The 23,543-nt window shown below is 37.2% G+C and overlaps 2 protein-coding genes across 4 annotated transcripts in view; one reads left to right on the forward strand and one right to left on the reverse strand.

The window, feature by feature from the left end:
* Positions 1-3,655: 3,655 nt before the first annotated feature.
* On the reverse strand, positions 3,656-6,027 carry trub1 (TruB pseudouridine (psi) synthase family member 1). Its single transcript, XM_056268845.1, has 8 exons — positions 5,858-6,027; positions 5,615-5,713; positions 5,301-5,356; positions 5,125-5,206; positions 4,979-5,051; positions 4,739-4,878; positions 4,489-4,545; positions 3,656-4,385 (listed from the first exon to the last, which is right to left on the reverse strand). The coding sequence occupies exons 1-8, from the start codon at positions 5,991-5,993 to the stop codon at positions 4,153-4,155; spliced, it is 876 nt and encodes a 291-aa protein (XP_056124820.1). The 5' UTR covers positions 5,994-6,027; the 3' UTR covers positions 3,656-4,152.
* Positions 6,028-7,282: 1,255 nt separating this feature from the next.
* ablim1b (actin binding LIM protein 1b) overlaps positions 7,283-23,543 on the forward strand; it is a 90,474-nt gene continuing 74,213 nt past the window's right edge. Inside the window, exon 1 of one of the 3 annotated variants that reach the window (XM_056268902.1) lies at positions 7,283-7,422. In XM_056268902.1, coding sequence (XP_056124877.1) covers positions 7,410-7,422 — 13 coding nt within the window. In that variant the 5' untranslated portion in view covers positions 7,283-7,409. Of the gene's footprint in view, positions 7,423-21,751; positions 21,937-23,543 lie in introns of those variants that run through there. The other 2 variants (XM_056268914.1, XM_056268904.1) reach the window with 2 other exon arrangements.

The raw sequence follows: 23,543 nt of genomic DNA on the forward strand, positions 1-23,543 counted from the left end.
AAAAAGCAGGGATGTATCTCATGTAATGTGATCACTATCTTTTAAAGTTTGTAGGATTGTTTTAGTGTGTGTGTGTGTACATAGATATAGATATATAGATATACTAGTGGCAAGGATTTTTTTTTTTTTTTACACCATACAAAATATAACATATTCATGCAACTGTAAATCTGCCCACTGTTATATATGCATGTAATAAAACACTCAATTCGGCAGGGAATTTGATATTCCACACAGACAATTACTGGGTCTTGCGATGATTCTCACACCTCAAGACTTCCCTTTTTAGATCATTCCCGTCACAACAGCCCCATTCAGTCAGGCACTGAACAAATGAATAACAAAAGAATGTAACACTGCATTATATCGCTGACTTAAGGAAGAGAACTGTGTGGTTAAAATACAAGGGTATCCATGCTATTAAGCTAAAAAGCACATTTAAAGTAAAAAGAACAGCATTTAACACTTTTTCATAAACAATATTAATTTATATGTGCTTCACCCATTTAATATTTGCAATTTTCAACTTTCACATTTACACAATATTCCTGTCTATGAACATAGCTGCCTCACACATTCACTGTTCTACATTTTTTCATGGCCCCACTGAGAAACATGAGACTATCCTCAGACCTTCAGGAATGAAAGAATCAGATCCTCAGGCTAATAGCTGATCACCACATTGACAGCACATGCATGTCCCAGCCTGTCAGAGAGCACATGTGGCATAACTGTGCCCAGTGACCCGCTATAGTAGGATGTCATGTGCAAAAACACAGGTGATTTACAATCGATTGCCCTGCACTTCAGGCATGCCATAAATCCTTCTATAAACCAAGCACCATAGTGTCCCCAGGTGGTAAACCTTTAAATATATGGTATAGCTGTACTGATCTCTGTGAATGACAGCTACTCGTGCTATTACTCTGTTTCTAAAGTCAGCACTATAATGCACTGTTACATTCTTATGTTCTTCATCTGTTCAGTGCCTATGGTGAAAAATTATATTATGAGCAGAAGGTAATTAAATATTGTTAGATTATCCGTGGCAATGCAGACATCTGTATTGACTCTGAGGAGGAGGTGGGGGGTTTTGTATTTCACACAGCGATTTCCCATGATTTCTCTTTGTTCTTAATGCCATTAAAGTATGGGTGGATACAGAGTCTGGGAGCAGAGGAGTTGAATCTTAATCCCCGACTAAGAGGGATTAGTATCCAAGTACACTCATTGCGAACATGAAAAGAGTCTAAAAAAAAAACAGATTTGTCAATTCGGCAAGAGACTATGATCATATTGCTTTAGATAAATATCAGTGTGTAATGGTGCATATTTCTTTCCAATCTGAAATCAATTTTTAATTACACGTTTTTAATAATATTGTTTAGGTTTGGTTTAGGTGTACAATTACAAAAACACTAAATTATTACTTTCCCTTAAATGGATAGTAACATAAAATATTAAAATGACAGAACTTTTAACAGTATTTTAAGATTTTTTACAAAGGAAATTAATTATTTCATTCAGCAAGTACACATTCAATTGATCAAAGGTGACAAAGACTTTTACATTGTTACAAAGGATTTCTATATCAATAAACAGAAATATTGTTGTTCTATTGAACTTTATATTCATCAAATAGTTCTGAAAATTATTTAAAAAAAACATTAGAGGCACAACTGTTTTCAACTGTGAAATACCCTGAACACTGGAGTAATGATGCTGAAAATTCAGCTTTGCATTCACAGGAATAAATTACATTAAAAAAAATATTAAATAGAAAATAATTATTTTAAGTTGTAATATTTCACAATATTAATATTTGTACTGTATTTTTGCTCAAACCAACACAGCCAACCGCAACCTTTTGTATAGCACTGTATTGCTATTTCCCAACGCATCAGTACTCCAATGAGTTTTTGCAATACTCCACATCACATTTTCTATTAAAAATATTGCTTTGATTTTCCATTTTCAATTTTGTACCTAACATGAAAACATCATGTATAAGAATGGAACATTTGCTGGAACCAGAACAAACACATTAAATGAGATATTTATTTATTAGCAAACCAAAATAACTATTTTCAAGAATATACAGCGGGGGAAATAAGTATTGAACACGTCACCATTTTTCTCAGTAAATATATTTCCAAAGGTGCTACTGACATGAAATTTTCACCAGATGTTGATAACAACACAATGAATCAGTACATACAAAGAAACCAAAACAAATAAGCTCAGAAATTAAGTTATGTGTAATAATGTGAAATGACACAGGGAAAAAGTATTGAACACATGAAGAAAGGGAGGTGCAAAAAGGCATGGAAAGCCAAGACAACAGCTTAAAACTATTAGTAATTAAAAAGCAATCCAACCCCCTGTCCGTGCACATTAATAACAGCTGGTTCAGTCCCAACGGATGGCCTACAAAAAGGTCTCATTGCCAAGGTGTCACACAAGACACATCTCATGATGGGTAAAAGCAAAGAGCTGTCTCAAGACCTTCGCAACCTAATTGTTCCAACACATAATGATGGCATTGGTTATAGGTGCATTTCTAAGCTTCTGAATGTTCCAGTGAGCGCTGTTGGGGCCATAATACGGAAGTGGAAAGACAATCATTTCACCATAAATTTGCCTCAACCACTGCTCCTCGCAAGATTTCTGATAGAGGAGTTAAAAGAATAATCAGAAGAGTTGTCCAAGAGCTAAGGATCACTTGTGGAGAGCTTCAAAAAGACCTGCAGATAGCAGGTACTGTGTTCTCAAAGAAAACAGTAAGTAATGCACTCCACCACCATGGCCCGTATGCACGCTCACCACGCAAGACTCCATTACTGAAGAAAAAAAGCATGTTGAAGCTCGTTTAAAGTTTGCTGCACAACATTTGGAAAAGCCAGGGAAATACTGGGAGAATTTAGTGTGGTCACATGAGAGCAAAATTGAATTGTTTGGATGCCATAATACACACCATGTTTGGAGGAGAAATGGCACTGCACATTACCCTAAAAACGCCATACACCTTGGTGTTAGCTCTTGGACAACTCTTCTGATTATTCTTTTCACTCCTCTATCAGAAATCTTGCGAGGAGCAGTGGTCGAGGCAAATTTATGGTGAAATGATTGTCTTTCCACTTCCGTATTATGGCCCCAACAGCGCTCACTGGAACATTCAGAAGCTTAGAAATGCACCTATAACCAATGCCATCATTATGTTTTGGAACAATTAGGTTGCGAAGGTCTTGAGACAGCTCTTTGCTTTTACCCATCATGAGATGTGTCTTGTGTGACACCTTGGCAATGAGACCTTTTTGTAGGCCATCCGTTGGGACTGAACCAGCTGTTATTAATGTGCACGGACAGGGGGTTGGATTGCTTTTTAATTACTAATAGTTTTAAGCTGTTGTCTTGGCTTTCCATGCCTTTTTGCACCTCCCTTTCTTCATGTGTTCAATACTTTTTCCCTGTGTCATTTCATATTATTACACATAACTTAATTTCTGAGCTTATTTGTTTTGGTTTCTTTGTATGTACTGATTCATTGTGTTGTTATCAACATCTGGTGAAAATTTCATGTCAGTAGCACCTTTGGAAATATATTTACTGAGAAAAATGGTGACGTGTTCAATACTTATTTCCCCCGCTGTATATATTTTTTCATTAAGTGAAAAGACGCACTAACCCGCTATCAACTTTAATAGCTTGTCAATATGTGATAAAAACAATATAAAGAAAGGAAAAGCCTAGTACTTACATCACTTTTGGGCTTACATAGTTAAATAATGACAGTGCCAACTGGTGTTTGTCAAAACAATATCAGTGCAGTTTTAACTTAATCTAAAAATCTAAATAATTATCATTTATTTCTTTTGGCACCATAAGGACTAGTCAAGTGGTTTTTATATTGAAACAATATAACAAAACAAAAATGGCTTTGATAATGGTTTTTGCACTGAAGTAAATTTCATCAAGTTCAACACACTGACACCACCTGTTTTATCCATATTTACAAGTACCATATATGGCCATGCAATTAGATGCAAAGGGATGGTGAAAGAGACCAGATCGAATCAGAGCGGACCAGGCAATTTCCTACAATTCTCTCACTGAGAATGTAATTTGTGTATCAGATGGGCAATTTCATCACCTTTAGTCACTGTTGTGATCTCCATCATCACCCTTAGATTCAGATGGGCCAGGCTTTTGCTTTGATTTTGCTTTCTTGGCATTCTTTTGTTGCTCTGGTGGCTTTGGGCAGGGCTGCAGAGCCTGTGATATATCTGCCAACGTCCAACATTCTTCCTTCAATGCGTGTTCTTCCAATGTGAATTGACCCTGCTTCGTCCGGGACAGTTCTTTAATGTGAGCACAGGACAACAGACCTGCAGGGGTAAAACTCAAGATTATACAGTAAATGTCAAGTCATTTAAATTAAACATTTAAAGGGGAATATTAAAATATATATATATATATTTAGAGTTCTACCTTTGGCCAGATCATCAACCAGACTTCTGACATAAAACCCGCCTCCACACTCCACATCTGTAAATGCAAATAATAAATTTAAATTAAAAGAAAATGTTTAAATCAAGCTGTTTAGCATGACATACAATGATTTTTATCAAAAAAAATATTTTTAATGGAATGTTGCGGTTTTTATTATAAATGATCTATGTTGTGTATAAGAAAGAACATACATGTACTACAATCAATCAAATATTTCCAAATGACTAACCTATGGTGAAAAGTGGGGGGCTGAAGTCTTGTAAAGAGAGACTGTACACTGTAACTGGACGTGCAGGTTTAGCCTCAACCTCTTGACCTTGCTTGAGAAGGACAGACATGCGCTTGCCATCCTTCTTCAGTGCTGAATATCTTTAAATGCAAATATCAGAATGTCTATGAGATCAAGAAACAACTCTTTCAGACATCAATGAGGAGTGTATTATACATCAAGCAGAATGAATTGACTTACAAAGGTGGAACCTGCATAATATCACCCGTAAACTGCTTCAGCTTCTCCTCAAAAGCTTCTTTTGTGATGTGATCTGGGGAAAAAACAAGTACTTAGCTTTATACACTGACTTCTGTTAGATATCCATTCCCTCATAAGATTCTTACCATAACTCTTTTCTTCAACAACATTTCCAGTGACGTCAAGAGTGTCAGTTGCTTTGCCTAATTCTCCAACAGCTCTGTATTTCTATGAAAAAGGCCATAGAATGTAATGTCACAGTAATCAAAGATTACAAGTGTAGAAGGACATGTAAACAAAATGTAACCTAGAAAATGCTTACCTTTGATCCTGCAAGCATTGTGGTGAGCATCTTTGTTCCTTCACCAATTCCAACCACTGCAAAACATTATTATTAAGCTGTATATATTTTATATTACAATCATATTGTTTTGTATATTATGTAATATGACTAGTAGAAAAACTAATAGAAAGAAAACATCATAAATACACATTTTCAACAACAAGAAATATATTGCCTTAATACGTAATTTCTGTGAAAACAGCTGCTTCGACTTCACCAGTGCTCTAGGTGTAATTTTTTTATTTGTTTCATGTTTCAGAACGGAAGAAGATACTTGATTAACTTATATTTACCAAGTACACCAGAGGCATTGCTGTCCAGGGTGCCGCCATGGCCAATTTTTAAAGGTTGCTTCTTCCTTTTCCGAGGGTTGGGATTTGCAACGCCTGCCTCTGTGTAAGGATAAACTCATTATACAATAAAAAGTATTCTGATAATTGTCTCGTGACTATCTAATCCCCAAATGCAGAGGAGTGACATGAACTGGATGCGTCACAAGATGTCCAAAAAGAACAATAACATAAAAACGCACCTACCTTTTAAAAGCGCCTTCTTCAGTGTGTTTAACACGTCAGCTGAGGTGGGACCCTCTTTCTTATAGATGGCAAATATACCATGCAGAGACTGCAGTTTGGATAATGAACCGTTCTGTAAAGTTGACACACCAGCCATGCTTGTTCTTGATTTATCGCGGCGCAAAATTATGACGTCATTCGCGTGTTGGTATTTGTAGTTCTTTCAAGAGTGACCGACGACATCAGCAGCAGAGCAGACCGTTTGTGTTTGTGTCATCTCTGACCTGTTTCTGGTAAGCACCTTCAAATTGACATAAGAGAACCCTCAGTTAGAATTGCAATTGCTGATATTGCCGGAGTACATTTCAATCATTGTATACCAGGCAAAAACCCAGCTGCAACACTAATAATCAAGCATATTCCTGCAAACTCTTTTAATTTGCAGTCGGACTATTCTGATATCAGGCCTCCAAAATACACAAGAAGTAGCATATCTAAATATCTCTCTCGATCCACTGCGAAGCTACTGATTCCTGCCCCGGGACAAAGCTTGCAAATGCCAGGATCTGATTCCCAAAGCCACATGCAAATCTACTAAAACTGACTCTAGATCAGTTGCGGCTGATCACATCGCGTGCTGCGTGCGCGCATGGCACAGGGAACTTGGCCTTCTCCATAAAATAGCCTATGTACTTTTCTGCTTCTTTAGGCATATATAAATATTTTTGTCCTTCGTATTTTACTAGCTCGTATAGGAAAAAAATCTAGCAGTGTATGTATCGTCAATTATTAATAGGTCTAAGCGAGGCCTACTTATTATAATTTATAGGCACAGTAAAATATGAAACTACCACATGATGGCGATATTTAACCATATAGGCTACTGAAGCAGTTTTTAGATAGGATAAACAAGAACAATGTGTTCAATATTACAGAATTTAAGAAAAATCTGTTATAGACTAATACGTTGTATAGCTAGGCTAGGCTATGGCTTATTTTTTATATAACGTTGTTGTAATTGTTTTAATTAGCCTATGTTTTGTTTTGTTTTGTTTTTAATGAGAGAGAGACGTATATTGTAGGCTAATGGTACATTTTAAACCAAGTGCGATCTTGGCAGATCATCGCAGTGACATTTATCGTCGAAAAGAAAGTGTTGGAAATGTATAATATATAAAACTTACATAAAATATATAAAACTAATATATAAACACCATTACAAATGGTTAAAGTCAGCAAAACAATAGTTATTCGAAAACAGCAGTGGCTATATATATGTTCTGCTTCAGCTCTGTAGCCACATACCGTGCAGCAGTCGGTCCATCACACAGGACACGCCCATTGTGTGCCACTGGTTCCCGTTATTCTCTCGCCTCGCCTCTCCTCGCGCTGTGGTGATCACTGATGCCGAGCGCACGAGCTGCTCCGCTGCTCACGGTCACGGACACAGAGCTCGCCTCGCACACCTTCTATTTATCTGAAGTCGGGGGACTATAGCCTATTTTGTTCTGAAAGGCACATTGCCGACCACCATCATTTCAGGAAGAAAATCCACAGCTTTTCCTACTGCATCATGTCAACGAGAGGTAACCAGTTTTTTTGTAGTTTTAAAGTGTCATTTTAATTTGCGAGGACAAAATTGTATTCATATGTAGCTTACTCAAGAAAGGTCGATATAAAACCGTTTGACACGTGTTTGTTTCAGCTGAAAATTAAGCCACTTTTGAACTTGGGACGCAGAGAGACGGTCATGTCTCTCTCTCTTCACCTGTCTGTTTTTGCATATGTTTACTATAAAATCTGACAACACACTCCACATGTGTTAAACTAATGCTACATGCAGTATCATACAATGCAAACAAAAATACAAACATTATTAAGCTGCAATATAAAGAATAAGACCATTAGTTAATATATTAGCATCTGTATAATATACTTGATAACATTTGTCATCAAACTTTGATTCATACATTTTCATTTTGATATTTGTGCACTGATTAATTATAATTATCTGTTTAGCAAGTATAATGTTTGGTGACTTATTAACCCTCTTGTCCTAAACTAAACCTGATTAGACCTTTAATGTTCTTTTTTCAAGTTCTTATGTGTATTATGATGGAATTTTATTTAGATTATTGATGGATTAACACAATTTGTGTTAAAAGAAAAAACTCTGGGAGACTTTGGCGAACGGTGTCCTTTTCTCTGGTTAGGTTCCCTTTTGGCATTTCATAATATCTCATATAATTTGTTTTGGTATTCCTGACAGTCTTGTTCCAATATAGGGAGGGGGGAGGGGGGGGGGACGTGGTATTTATTGTGTATTTTTACAGACTTAAAAATGACCTGAAGAAAACAGAAGGGTTAAAGAAAGCAATTACATTGAGTTCAAGAAAGAACACAGAGAAGAAACCAAGCAAGATGCCCATTAGACTATTATTAGCATTTTGCTTCTCACCATTGGATGCTCTTCCTTTCATATCAGCATCACGCGAGATGATGCTGTGTTTACGCCCACTGAATGCTTCTTTTTATTATTCGTGCTTTGACACTGACAGTTCAAATGGTTTCTGGACTTCAATTAGACTCACCGCAAGCACTGCAGATGATTTGTGGTGCCGAGTCTATTTAAAGAATCAGGCTGCCACGAGCCACAGTCAGAAGCCTCTACATGCTATAATTACAGCATGTGTTTAAAAACTTGCATTTCCAAGAAATTATTCTTAAAAAGTGTTGCAACATTATTCATTTAACTTTTGTGACTTGAGTGTGACCACCAGAGAAGCAGTGGATAAATGCCATTATCACTGGCCAGTGATAGTTCATAATACTTTAGTTGTATAGTTGTTCTCAAGAATGATGCTTCTTCTTCAAATGGTACAGTTATTATTAGCTTGTAGTCCTCTTTTTGAAATAAATCTAAATGACCAAAACTGCCATGATTAAAACTGAAGTAGATGCAGAATATGTCTGTATAGATCTGTGGAGGTTTTTGGCTTCAGACATGGCTGGAAGAGAGTTTAACTTTGATCTTGAGTTTGCCTTTCAGACGGTTACATTTTTGGTGAAGCCCCATTCATACCGCTGTCTTGCAAGTGCTAGTCCATGTTTTTCTTACCATGTCCCCATAACCCCTAGTAGCCAGGGGTATAGAGTTCATTTTAACCTTTGCACTTGAGATCAGCAAGGTGTCCAGTAATTTCATTTTAATCAGTGAGGTCACTGGAGTGCAGTTATAACACCAAACATCTGTAAAAGTATGGAATTAGTTTGACAGAGAAAGAATAAGTAGGGGAGACTGCGCTAGGGGAGGTTGTCAGAAGGGCTGTATTTCATTATATTTAAGTTTTTGTGTTAAATCTAGGCCTACAATTGCACAAATTTGTAATGAAATTGTTTGTATGCTATTTGATTAATTGTTTTGCATGTTATAATTGTTGACTGTTTAGATTTAGCTGAGAAGCTTATTCAATGGCAAGTTGTATTGTGGCTTAATCGCAAACAATTGCCCTGCTATTGGGGCACGTTGTCACAAATGGTTAAAGGTGCAAAACGCAAGTCTCTGAGTTTTTGCAGAACTACGCCCCCTCTGGCGACAAGCGAAACTGCAACCAGAGTTGTGCACACTCATGGACCATTCACGGGAACAATTTACTATTTTTACCGAAAAAGACAATATAGCCAATGCAACGGCGTTCTTCCTTGTTGGTCAATGACATGAACACCTTAGCATGTTAGCAATGGACACAAGGCTAACGTTACCGGTAGGCCATACACAAAAACATAGTTAGCATCTTTTATTGGATATGTTTCATGTTGTACTATTCTTCCGAACACAATTCCTAGTTTATGAAACTGTTCACTAACAATGGTAGTAAAACCAATTCTGATTGTACATGTATCTAGCTTACGCTAAAGCATTACACATTTTACGCATCGTCATTTGTTGTCATACATAGATTGGCCGTATCAAACATTAGAGACTAGGCTATAGCTTACCGTTTTATCAAGAAAAAAGCCAACTGAGGATCCCGTTTGAGACCAAGAGCAGACCGGAGATCTCTCCATTTGTTGAATGCCTTCCCGAGGTTGACTCTCGTCTTACTCCGACGCCTGTCTGACAAAAATTTTCTTTTCTTTACTTTACGTGGAGTTTGCGTTGGGGTTTGGAATGGACTACAAGCCGGTCTCTTTGAATCCATCTTCTACCTTTGACGCACAAGTTGTCTTCACTGATGCTGAGAATGGCGGCGCCGGCGAATACACAAACCTTCGAGACACAGCCTGGTGAGCGTGAACGCGCATGACGTCACGCCCAGTCTCAAATTCGATCCCTCTTATATATTTTACTGTACAGGATTAGAGAGGCAATCTCAGTGCGCAGAGAAGGGCTCATTCAGCCCATCAGGCAGTTCTTTAAGCATGTATAGGATAGAAAAACAGGTATTTTTAACATTAAAAGTTGCGCAATGCACCTTTAATGTGCGTTAAAAGAACTGTATCTTTTTCTTTGGGCAATAATGGTGGACATATTCAATTACTTTTTTGTAACTTTAAGGTATGTAACTATATAGAAATATTCACTGGTGTAAAAAGTGTGACAGCTCCGGTCTCCCTTATTCAAAAGAACAAACGAGTAAATACTAACTGGTTCATATATCCATGGTACATTTTCTCTCTTTCCCTGTATCTCCATTTCTCAGAGCCCAAGATCATTGTCGGCCCCTAGGGAAGCCCAGTTAAACCTGTCAGCTGAAATCAGTGTGAGAATCTGAAAAGTAAACCGTCTCCAACAACATCCAGCAAGTAGGAATCTCTCAAGACTTGCTTTTCTTTGGAGGTTTTTTTTTATCAGAGCAGTGATACCACTGTTTTCTTTCCCAACAGCCCTAACATAAATTCCCCAGGAAAGATGAATTTGTGACAGCCTTATTGAGAGTTTTTGAGAAGGAAAAGGAGTTTCTTAAATCATTCTAAATTATGAAACTAAATTATAACATGTGAGTTATTTCCAGACTGATTAGACTGAGGATTGTAAAAGAGTTGTGCTCTATTTATCACTGTCCAAATTCAGGTCATCCATTCCCCTGTAAGATATGTCTCTTATCATTGCTTTAAGTGGCTGTCAGACTATGAGACTTGTCTCTTGATGGGGTGAGGAGGATGGACGCCAGTGCACTTGTAGTTTTGCTGCAATAGAACCTACACCGTTTAGCTTTGCCTCAGACACAGAAACACAATCACTGAACTTCAGTGGAATGACACATCATCATTCCTGCTGTTCAGCTCACTGCTACACTTTCTTTGTGCCCTGCTCATTCACTCGAGTTGACACAGAATTGCATTCGCTGTATTAATAGTATGAATCATTCTTGCACATAGCTTCAACACAGTCAATTAAGCTAAATAAATGGATCCTGAAAACAACTATCCTAGGATATACTGTTTTTGCGATATAAGGTAATGGCACTGAAGCTTTTATGCAACAGTTCTGTAAACAAGTGGTTAAAGTCGGGAATGAAAATGAAGGTGAGCGATAGTATTTTCTTCCCTATTGTGACAAATGTAGTGAGTGTATTGTGAGTGTAGTGGCTTCTCGAACAAGAAAAAATGTAGGGTGGAACTTGATTTTGTCCATCGGTTCGGCAGTCAATTGGATCGTTGGATTGTTGTGGTTTGCTACTGCTGTGATCTCATGTGAGTGACAGGTTGTCCTACCCTCACCGAAAAACACGTCATCAGAAAAGAGAAGAGATGTCGTTGCAAGAGGGAGGGGAAGTTATTTTGATTAAAGATGTCAAAAAATTATGTGCACGGAAAAATTAGTTATAAGAAACACATTTACAGTGCTGTTTTGTTCCTGGATGAATCAGTATTTTGAGTGAGTCATTCAATAATCTTAATCACATGCTACACCATTGAATGTTTGGGATTGACAGCCTTAACGTTGACTCTCAAACTGTCTTGTTAATGCAACATTACATTTGGTATTCGAGTCTCTACTTTATGATCAAGTAACCAACGGCAGTCCTCTTGTTCTTGTGCTAGCTTTGAATATCGAACCACAGCAATAGTGACTAAATACAAATATGATATATTATAAGTAAATGTAATGAAAAAGAAAAAGTACATTGAGTGTAGCAGAATAGGCAAGCTTTGGCACATACTACTTAATCATAATTGCGTCTTTAACGGACTGCTCTGTCGCTTAGTTGCATATCGTGTCACCCTTTAAATTGTCAATCAATCAATTTAATTTAATTTCCTACCGTTAACAGTAGCACGTTGATCTTCCAGTCGTGGGTCTTTCATGCGGAGAGCTCTCCTCATGTGTTTAGAAGTTGCATAATGATGCATTTAAAAGTTAAAGGCCCCTTGAAATCAAAATGTACGTTTTTTAGCTTTTAGTATGAATATGTTAACCTTAAGGTTATGAATAAGCTGGTGAGTTCCAAAACAATGACAAAATTTGCATTTAGGAGATATAAGCTTTCAAAACTTACAGTCTCTCACTTCTGCTAAAATGGATCATGGATTTTCACATCCGTCATTGTTTTAGTTTTTTAACACTTTTTAGTTGTGTTTGTATTTCTAATCGAATCCCTGTCCAACGCACAATGGGTTGTGGGCAATATTAGCTGTCAGAGTGTGCATGGATCTGCACTTTGGATTCTTACTGGAAAAGTAGATCATCTGGGTATCTTTGGAATACTCATTTCAAATTTCGAATACTATTTAGGACGGTTAGTATGCGAATCGGGATGCAGCAGTAGTTTTTATTCTAAATGAATCAATGGTTTTGAATGAATCGGTTGACAAAATGATTCAATGACTCACTTGATTCAAAACCTACTGGTATAAAATGTTGATGTGCAAAAACTGTCCAAATGTGAAAGTTTAAAAACTGGATATTTAAGAAGCCTTAATCTTATTCTTATTTGAAGTCTTTGAACGGCAAGATGCTGACCTTTAGCCGTTGGCTCTGTTTCTTTGTGTGGACTTGGTGGTGCTCTGCTCTGCAGACCTGCCACAGTTAGAATGACCAGGGGAAGTGGAGCATGCTTGCTGATTGCTGGGGTTTCAGCCTCATGAAAGCCACAGGCCTTTAATTGTTGTTCTAGGCTTAATTAAGCTTGATCCCACCAGGAAGCTGCCCCTCTGCCTCTCTCTGTTCCCAAGCCGCCCTCAGCCGGCAGAGTCCGGACCCACTACATTCCTATAACTAGGATGTCACTTCTCTTTGGATGAGCTGGTCAAGTGGAGAGGGGGAAGGGGTGGTGGAAGAACCAGTGGCAGGACTTGAACTTGCAGTCCTGGGTTATGTCACCATCTCAAACTCTTTGAACCCATGCATGACGCGTACTTTGGTATTCTGCATTTGTTCCTCTTTCTATGTCCATTCCACTTGTGAGGGTTGGTGAGTTGCATATTGTTTAGAGGTTCCACGGAGATCCTGTATGAAGTCACATCAAGCTGCCCCTAAAACAATGGCAGGAGCTGGGCAGGAGCCAGAGGAATGAGAGTTAGAAACATTCCAATGTGTTCAGTTCAGTGGGCTTTGTTTTAGACATGTTCTACACCACCATGTGCTTATAAGATAACCTCAGTTTGATTTAGTCCAGGCCTCATGTAGCAGTGGAGACTGACATCTCAATGCACTCTAGCCAAAAACACCAGCAGTTTTATAAATAATTCTATGAAGAAAGACAGCACAAAATATTTCATTGACATTTAAAGGGTTAGTTCAGCCAAAAATGTACGAATTGAAATTAATGAATGTACTCACCCTCAAGCCATTGTAAGTGTATATGACTTTCTTCTTTCAGCCGAACACAATCAGAGTTATACTAAAAATATCCTGGCTCTTCCAAGCTTTATAGTGGGAGTGAATGGTACCTTACATTTTAAAGCCCAAAAAAGCACATCAATCCGTCATAAAGTGATCCATACTGCTCCAGGGGGTTATTAAAGGCCTTTTATGATGGATTAATGCGCTTTTTTTTTTTGGCTTCAAAATCTAAGGTAATATTCACTCCCATTATAAAGCTTGAAAGAGCCAGGATATTTTTTAATATAACTCAGATTGTGTTTGTACACATCTATATATCTATCTGTATGTCTGTCTGTCCATCTATCTATTCACTTAGACATCTGAAAATAAAATGAAAATGAAAAAAAAAACATTTTGCTACAAAAAAAAATATTACAAATGATTGTGTAAATTTAGCCTGATTTGAGAATGCTCCAATGGGCATCTTGTGCTTTGGTATAGGCAAGAACATCTGAACCTTTTTTATTTTATTTTTACAAAAGGAGTCATATGATCAGTCACAAATAGGATTGTTTTACAAATATTTCAGATATTTTGAAAATGTTTTACAAATGTAGCAGAATACAAAGTACATTTTAAATTATGTTTTAAAATCTATTTTATATTTTTATATATATATATATATATATATATATATATATTTAATATTAATATATATTTATATATATAGGCAGGTGTGTGAGGACCAGATGGAACCCATCATTCTGATTCCAGCTGACCACACACTCCTGAGCTCTGTATTCCCCGTGGGCTGCTGATTCTGTGCTTCTGCGCAAAAAAAACAAAAAAAAAAAACATCCTGATGAATGCTTCATCTGCGCTCAGCTCCACAGCCGCTTGAGAGCCTACAGATTAAATGCTCAGCTTCAATTGGGAATCTATCTTACATTGCGATGCGTTTTCTCAAATGTCTCTGACCACATTTTCCTGAGGCCTGTTTCATGTCAAAGCCAGTTCGATTTCCTTAGTTTATCTCTGTCTATGGACAGAAGTCCAGTTACAGACCAGTGGGAGAAAGGGCTACTGATATTACTGGCTACCAGCCGACTTTTGTCCCAATTATTTCCTGTGTTATTGTAAAAGATGTGGCTAAAAGTAAACCTACAGATCCCTCTCAAAACAAAGGATCCTTATGCTTTACACTGTAGTAAAAAAAAATCTTAATCACAAAAGCCATAGTGTATTTGATCACTTTTTGCCTCCTTGCCTCTTGTTAGTGACCTTGTGAAAATATTGAAGGAGCCGACTTTGTTGATTTTTTGTGTCTGACTTTGTATGTGTCCAATTTTGTCTACATGCACAAAGACAGTAAAACCTAAAAAAAAAAAAAAAAACACTGTGTGGGAAATCCAACAGTCTCAATGAGGAAAATGGATTAATAAACATCAGTAATATCAGAAAAAATGAAATGTTTCTGAGGTTAGGATGATAGAAAGTGTAATTAACTCAGTATTAAAACCATAAGTCAATGGAAAGTCAAAATGTGCAAATCTCGATTTAGATCCTGACAGTGTTAACGAACAAGACTTTGCAAGCATGGATTTCACAGGACGTTTCCTGTGATGTTTTTTTTAGTTTTTTTTAATTTTCTTATAGATACGATGTTATCCAGCATTTAATCATATTTGTCAGAAAACTATGGTAATACAAACAGTAATCGATCACATAATCATGGATAATTTTCCTAAGGGGGGATAACAGTCTTACAAAAACAAGAGCCTTTAAAAGCTAAAGTAAACACTACATCAATACTGTATGTTAGTTAGCAGGCTAGCGGAGGGAAAGCTTTGTGCTTCAATTACATCAAAGCAACTACATAATACTTATTATTGGAACTGTTAATAGAAAACACAACTACAAATAATAGCCTAAGACATAGTTACAAGTTGTGATCCATAAACAACAGATTGTCCCGACAGAATGGGAATGGCTTCGTCTTCCAGGAGAGGCTTTTGTGCGTATAAACTGCATTGTACTTGTACAACGTTGAGGTTATAATGTTCAGGAATAGTGTTAAAAATACATTTTAACCTCTCTAAGTTCATCAGCCTCAGGACGGAAAAAACAGCAACAACACTCTGATATAACTGATAACTTAAGTAATAATTTCTATAAAAAAATGTGTCTAAAAGAAAATTGTGACAAGTTATTGTAGTATTGTGATTGCTTTTCTTAAAAAATATTGATTTGCCTAAGTTAGACCGCCATCATTTATTTAAGTTAATGTTGTTTCAGTACATCTCAGTAATAATCCTGTACTCCTAATTGATCCACTTATGAATATTGATGCATGGACTTCGTCCACTTAGGATAAACCGAAGACAGAATCCGATTAGACTGGCAAGATCTTGTAATCTTTTGAGCAATATTGAGTGCAATGTTTGCAGTTTTCCTGGTAAAGTGTGTTTGTAGGTCATCTATAAGGTCACAGCAGTATATGAGGTCTTAATTGCTGCATCCAGGAAGGCCAACTGCAGTAAGAGCAGAAGCAATCACATTAATTACATCTAAGCCGGGCACAGTTGCATTAATAACAGCTCTACAGACTGTGGCTCGGGAGCAGCACACGGACTCCTAACTGAAACAGTAGCATCCGTTTTGTTCCCCAGGCCAGTGCCCTGTGTGTTTATAGCACTGTTTTGGACCCTCATGTTTACCCAGCCTTCTGTCAACCCATAGGATATAGAAACTGACCTTCTGATACAGTGATACCACAACTAGTGCTCAGGAGAATCTCCTAAAGCCAAATTTGAGATATTTGGAGCATTTGTCAAGGCATTTTCACTTGCTTGCGGTGTCTGAATGAGTTATTTTAACCCGCCAGCTCAGAGGATGATCAGGCCTGTCTGAATGATGCACACTGACATGGCACAGTCAGGGCTTTTTCATTTTTTATAAAAAATTTCTCCTTGAAGTCCACTTATAATATTATTAAAGATTTTTTTCATCAGATTTTAGTTTTTCATGACCGTTTTCACCCTCTTTTTAACCCTTCATTTTCATTATATGACCTTTTTACCCTTAAATGCATGGATGTTTCACCAGTCATTATTGCATATTCGGGTCTTTAGCGACCTGGATCTATATCTAACATGGATTAATCTTTGACCGTTGATGTATAAAACTCTCGAGATATTTTAATAACAATTACAAATGAATAAAATAAAGCATATTTTATTACCTTTTGGAACTTGCAAGGGTTCAATTTGAGCAGATGATTTTTACCATTATCACTGTCATGGTCAGAGCTGTTTTCCCCAGTACCTTCAGCAAATGGCTCATATTTGCAATCTCAACCATATTCTCATAAATATCTTCGAAATCAATATTTTGATCACTGACAGCTTCTTTACCAGATCCACTATCAAGTGACAGTGACACTAAGATTTGATTGCATACAGTACTTGCTCTGCAGTAAATCGATGAGTCATTTGAAATTTTGCCGATACCTGTGGTAATTATGAGTAAAACATCACGCCACTATTATTAATCAGACATTGCCACCCTGAAGAATAAAGGTGAATTGCACTTATTGAGTCATCAGAGATTCAATTGTTGAGCAGAAAAAATATACTTGCACTATTACATACTTCGGGTCGCTAGCGACACTATACACTTTTTTTACAAAAAAAAAAATGTAAAAAAAAAATCTTGTTATATTGTTTATAATGAATATATTGAGGAATAAGAAGGTTGATGAGGGGAAGGGAAATTAGAATGACGTCCCGGGTCTATAAGGGTTAATGAATATAGGCCATAAGCCAGGGGCTTTTAAAACTGGGGTCCAGGAAAGTTAACATGATAAATATGTTTTACTACTGAATTTGATCATTTTTAAAATAAGAAAAAAACAATTATATGGCCAAAAGTGATGTCAGGAGTGGATATTTGATTTAATGATCCTATTTTATATATTTTTTTATATTTTAAATATGAGGGAATAACAAAACACTAAACACACTTGACATATTTCATTGTGCTATCACGAGTGAAACAATTTACTCCAAGCACAACTAAACGATATGCTTACTAAATCTTTTACTAATTTTGTATCATCTATGTATCTGCTTTACAAATCTGCAGATCTGATAGTCGGCTAATGTTATGCTTACATTAGTGAAAGGAGAGCATGACAGCGGATAAATAGTGCTTTGCATGCGACAAGGCCATCGCTAATGGCTACATGACATCATTTTAGATCTGCAGCTAACATGCAATCTCTTTGTGTTATTAGACGCTGAGAGAGCTTTCTCTTCTCTGTCACACTATTCTTACAGTATATATTCTGCACACAATAGTCACTGCACATGATATTTTGTGGGCACTTGTTTTATAAACACCGCTTTTAGCAGCAATGTGTTACTAATTTTATTCTTTAGGATAAGCCCCTTGAGATGCATCATCTCGTTTTCAAGGGGGTCCTAATACACAAAAGTTAAATAACAAAACACAAAACAAAACAATATACACAAGACAAAACAAAAACAACATTCACCTAAAACAAAACAACAAACACACCACTACAAAAATTACTTTTTTTGCATTAATAAATATAATCATAGATATATCATCTAAAGCAATTACAACAAGTTTCAAAACACCGAAACAAACCGTTTTTTTAAACATATAAAATTAAGTCAAAGATCATACATTTAAAATTATTCCAATCTGAAGGAGCCTTAAACCTAAATGCTTTCTTCCCAGAAACTTTCTTAACTAAAGGGGTAAGAAAAAAATAATGTGAAGAGTGTCTTAAATGATATGATGAAGAATATAATATCAAATACTGTCTCAAATAATTAGGGTAATTAAAATGTACACATTTGAAAATAAATTGCATCCAGTGAAGATGCCTTCTAATATTGAGTGGAGACCATTTATGTAAGTCATACATAATACAATGGCGCGTAAAAAATGAGCATCCAATAACAAATCTACACAATTTTTGGGTTGTTAGTTGTATTCAACGTGTGTGTTATCCTGCCCGTCATCCTGCCTGCCTGTTTGTAGTACCTGTGATTTATATTAGTAAAACTGTCTGATTTGGAGCCTTTTGACTTTGAGTCTTCTTCTGCCCGCTACACACCCGTTACAGTGAGGTTTAAAAGTAATTTCAGGATCCAGCCATAATCCCAAATATTTAATTTGGTCTATTCTGTGCAGGTATTTACCGTCATTACAAATTACAGGTCCTTCTCAAAAAATTAGCATATTGTGATAAAGTTCATTATTTTCCATAATGTAATGATAAAAATTAAACTTTCATATATTTTAGATTCATTGCACACCAACTGAAATATTTCAGGTCTTTTATTGTTTTTATACTGATGATTTTGGCATACAGCTCATGAAAACCCAAAATTCCTGTCTCAAAAAATTAGCATATTTCATCCGACCAATAAAAGAAGTGTTTTTAATACAAAAAAAATAATTATGTTCAGTTATGCACTCAATAGTCAATACTTGGTCGGGGATCCTTTTGCAGAAATGACTGCTTCAATGCGGCGTGGCATGGAGGCAATCAGCCTGTGGCACTGCTGAGGTGTTATGGAGGCCCAGGATGCTTCGAAAGCGGCCTTAAGCTCATCCAGAGTGTTGGGTCTTGCGTCTCTCAACTTTCTCTTCACAATATCCCACAGATTCTCTATGGGGTTCAGGTCAGGAGACTTGGCAGGCCAATTGAGCACAGTAATACCATGGTCAGTAAACCATTTACCAGTGGTTTTGGCACTGTGAGCAGGTGCCAGGTCGTGCTGAAAAATGAAATCTTCATCTCCATAAAGCTTTTCAGCAGATGGAAGCATGAAGTGCTCCAAAATCTCCTGATAGCTAGCTGCATTGACCCTGCCCTTGATAAAACACAGTGCACCAACACCAGCAGCTGACATGGCACCCCAGACCATCACTGATTGTGGGTACTTGACACTGGACTTCAGGCATTTTGGCATTTCCTTCTCCCCAGTCTTCCTCCAGACTCTGGCACCTTGATTTCCGAATGACATGCAAAACTGAGCAACAGTCCAGTGCTGCTTCTCTGTAGCCCAGGTCAGGCGCTTCTGCCGCTGTTTCTGGTTCAAAAGTGGCTTGACCTGGGGAATGCGGCACCTGTAGCCCATTTCCTGCTCACGCCTGTGCACGGTGGCTCTGGATGTTTCTACTCCAGACTCAGTCCACTGCTTCAGCAGGTCCCCCAAGGTCTGGAATCGGTCCTTCTCCACAATCTTCCTCAGGGTCCGGTCACCTCTTCTCGTTGTGCGGCGTTTTTTGCTACACTTTTTCCTTCCCACAGACTTCCCACTGAGGTGCCTTGATACAGCACTCTGGGAACAGCCTATTTGTTCAGAAATTTCTTTCTGTCTTACCCTCTTGCTTGAGGGTGTCAATGATGGCCTTCTGGACAGCAGTCAGGTCGGCAGTCTTACCCATGATTGCGGTTTTGAGTAATGAAACAGGCTGGGAGTTTTTAAAAGCCTCAGGAATCTTTTGGAGGTGTTTAGAGTTAATTAGTTGATTCAGATGATTAGGTTAATAGCTTGTTTAGAGAGCCTTTTCATGATATGCTAATTTTTTGAGACAGGAATTTGGGGTTTTCATGAGCTGTATGCCAAAATCATCAGTATTAAAACAACAAAAGACCTGAAATATTTCAGTTGGTGTGCAATGAATCTAAAATATATGAAAGTTTAATTTTTATCATTACATTATGGAAAATAATGAACTTTGTCACAATATGCTATTTTTTTTAGAAGGACCTGTATAGTTAGATTATTAGATTTTAATTGAGATATACGCTTTGTACCAAAAACCATGGTATGAGAATTAGCTTTATTAAGTAATAAATTATTAGAATAGAGCCAATCTTGCAATGCATTAAAATCTGATTGGAGTATATTTTGAATTTGGGTCATGGGGTTTTGAAGTATAAATTACGGTATCGTCTGCACAGAGAAGAACTGAACAGTGTGAAAGAACTAAGGGAAGTTCATTAATGAAAATAGAAAAAAGAAGAGGACACAATGTTGAGCCCTGTGGTACACCTCTTTCTTGAATAAATAAATCAGATCGTTTCCCTTGAATAACAACAGATTGTTTGTAACAGATTTCTGTTATGCAAGTAAGAATTAAACCATAATAAAGAGTTGAAAGAAAGGCCACCTGTATGCAGATTTTTGAGTTATGAACCCATTAAAAGCATAATGCTCAAATGTTAAGACACACAGGCACTATTAGATGCTTTTATATGGTGTTCTAAACAGGCATAAAGTAATAAAGTGGCAAGAGATAAAATCGATTTTTTTCCATTAACTTTTGTCCTAACCATTTGCAACTAGCGAATGTAGAGAATTTTTTAAGTCCCACTTAAAAGGGACAGTTCACCCAAAGATGAAAATTCTGTCATCATTTACTCACCCTCAAGTTATTCCATTCCTGTATGAGTTTCTTTCTTCTGCTGAACACAAAATAAGATATTTTGAAGAAATTAAATAACCAAACAATTGATGTGCGGGGTCCATAAACTGTTTAGTTACCCATATTCTTCCAAATAACTTATTTTGTGTTCAGCAGAAGAAAGAAATCCATACAGGTTTGGAACAACTAGAGGGTGAGTAAATGATGACAGAATTTTCATCTTTGGGTGAACTATCCCTTTTAAGTGGGACTTAATGGATAAACTGAAGGAATCAATTATCAATGTATTAATTAAAAACATGTAAATTAATAAATCACTTTTCAAAGTGACAAATACATAGAGACATTTAAAGCTTGTTTAAAAAATGAATGTGACAATAAATAATATAAATAAATCATTTTTAAATGGTAAGAGCTTTTCTTGTTGCTTGTGGTATCACACCTGGTTAGGACACAGTGTTAGATTTGTTTTTTTCTTGCTTGCTTGCACCTTGTTCTCCTCAGAGACTTTGGTGCTGTTTGCTCTGGTGCTCGTGGTTCTGGGACTCTCTTAAGGGCTGCAAGGGCTCTTAAGGTTTGATTCTGATGTTGGCTCAAGGTCTGAAGGTCGTCCAAACAAACAAACACCCCCACAATGTTTCCGAGCAACCTCTGATATGGTGCGCCGGTCTGTTTGCACGATAGACCATAATCGCCAGGAATATAACTCAAACCAGCTTCATGTAAAATACAGAGGGGAAAGAAAAAAAACCTCCTCTTAACTGGAAAGGATTACAACATCATGAAAGAATTTCCCCAACATTTCCTCTTCAAGTGAGTCCAATGAGCACAGGCAGTTATTGAAGACAAAGAGCAGGAGGTTTGGTTGTTACAATATTCTCTCAAGTGTAACCATTTAATGCAAGGTTGATACGACTCTTTCTTCCTCTTTCTCGCAGTCTCTCTCTGTGGGTGTGCGTAAGAGTGTGTGTGCTTTTGCATTTTGAACCATGGAGCAGATGTGGCACATGCCTACTTTGCTGTGTTGTTGGGCGTTTCACTATGAGTCTGTTTAATCAGGTTCAATGTCTTGACAGCCAGTGGGTGGAGCCGAACATAACATTTCACCTTTATTGCTCCTGGAGAGCATGCATCTGTTTGCAAGCGTGTGTGTGTGAGAAACAAAGCAGGGATGCGGTCGCCTAACCCTCACAGTGTGTGGAAACATGTCTAGTTCCATGTCGTAAAATGTCACAAGCACCTTGTTCTAGATTTCTCAACGAAGATGGATGTGTCTGTCTCTTACATTTCTTGAACTCAACCACACAATTCTTTTGGAGTGAAATTCCTTCAGGGATGTTGAATTAGGGTCACACAACCAGAAAAAAAATACAGATATTGTACTCCAAGGTTTTTGTCTTCAGTTATGTTTAAGACATAAACCACCGCACCATATTTAAATGTTTTTCAACTCTAGGTCACATAAATGAGGTAATAAGACCAGCTGTTTATTATTGACATCTAAATGTTAAGTTTATGAAACCGTACTTGCGATATTGGGCTTATGATAACTGCACTGTTAGCATGTTTATGTCCTTTTTAAGGTGTGCATGCTTATACTTCACACTGTGAAGTGGATCTTGAGCCATGGTGCAGTGGAATGTGTTTGATTGGATTAGATTTGCTGTGTTTTTGGCCTAGGGTTTCATGTGTAACAAGTTATTTTTCTTGCACTTTTCAACAGTGCAGCTAGGTGGAGCAACACACAAAATTTCACAGCCTATAACTTAACATAGACCTGGGGCCTTTGCCATCTTCACACTGAGGACCTCTTAGTGGATAAAGAAATGCAGCAGGGATCCCCTTCTGAGTGTTGCATTTTTAGCCTGGCCTAACTATCATTATAGTATACTACCTTGTTTTTCCTTGATCATAGATGGCTCAAAATCTCCTCTTAGCACATTCTTAATTTTTGACATTTCATCTGAATATGAACATTTGTAAGATTTGGTCAGTCTAAACAGTTTTGAGGTTAATTGATCTAATTTTGTGTCTCTGGAAAGTAGTGATCTGTGACATTGTATGAGATACTTTATGAGATTTACATGGCACCGCAATTAAAATAGTCATATATAGTGATACTTGTGCAACTAATGATTTTGATGACTGCATTTGAGTCTCAAAATAGAGAGACTGAGATTTCAATGCATTGTGAATAGTGGAGACGTTATATAATGCCAGCACTCGTTGTCATGATGCACTTTACATTGCCTGCATTCATCTATGAAGTGATTCACTCTTGCCATGAGAAATTCTATACGCCACATCACATGGAGAAATGTTATGCAATGAAATGTGGGCCTGAGTGGTGATGAAAAGGAGGATTGTTTGATGTTTTGTCCAACCAGCCATGCATGGTTTAATAACCTTCCTCCAAAAGGAGGACCAATCCAGAACTATACGCCCCATCTGACGGACGGACGGACC

This window comes from Rhinichthys klamathensis, unplaced genomic scaffold, assembly GCF_029890125.1.
Source record: "Rhinichthys klamathensis goyatoka isolate OS25496 unplaced genomic scaffold, OSU_Roscu_1.1 h1tg000277l_1, whole genome shotgun sequence".
Lineage (NCBI taxonomy): Eukaryota > Metazoa > Chordata > Actinopteri > Cypriniformes > Leuciscidae > Rhinichthys > Rhinichthys klamathensis.

Coding starts and splice junctions, on each gene's coding strand:
- trub1 (XM_056268845.1), bottom strand. CDS start 5,993: ATGGCTGGTGTGTCAACTTTACAGAACGGTTCATTATCCAAACTGCAG. Junction 5,207..5,300: donor CAATGCTTGCAGGATCAAAG/GTAAGCATTTTC, acceptor CCTTTTTCATAG/AAATACAGAGCTGTTGGAGA. Junction 5,052..5,124: donor TGTTGAAGAAAAGAGTTATG/GTAAGAATCTTA, acceptor TTTTTTCCCCAG/ATCACATCACAAAAGAAGCT.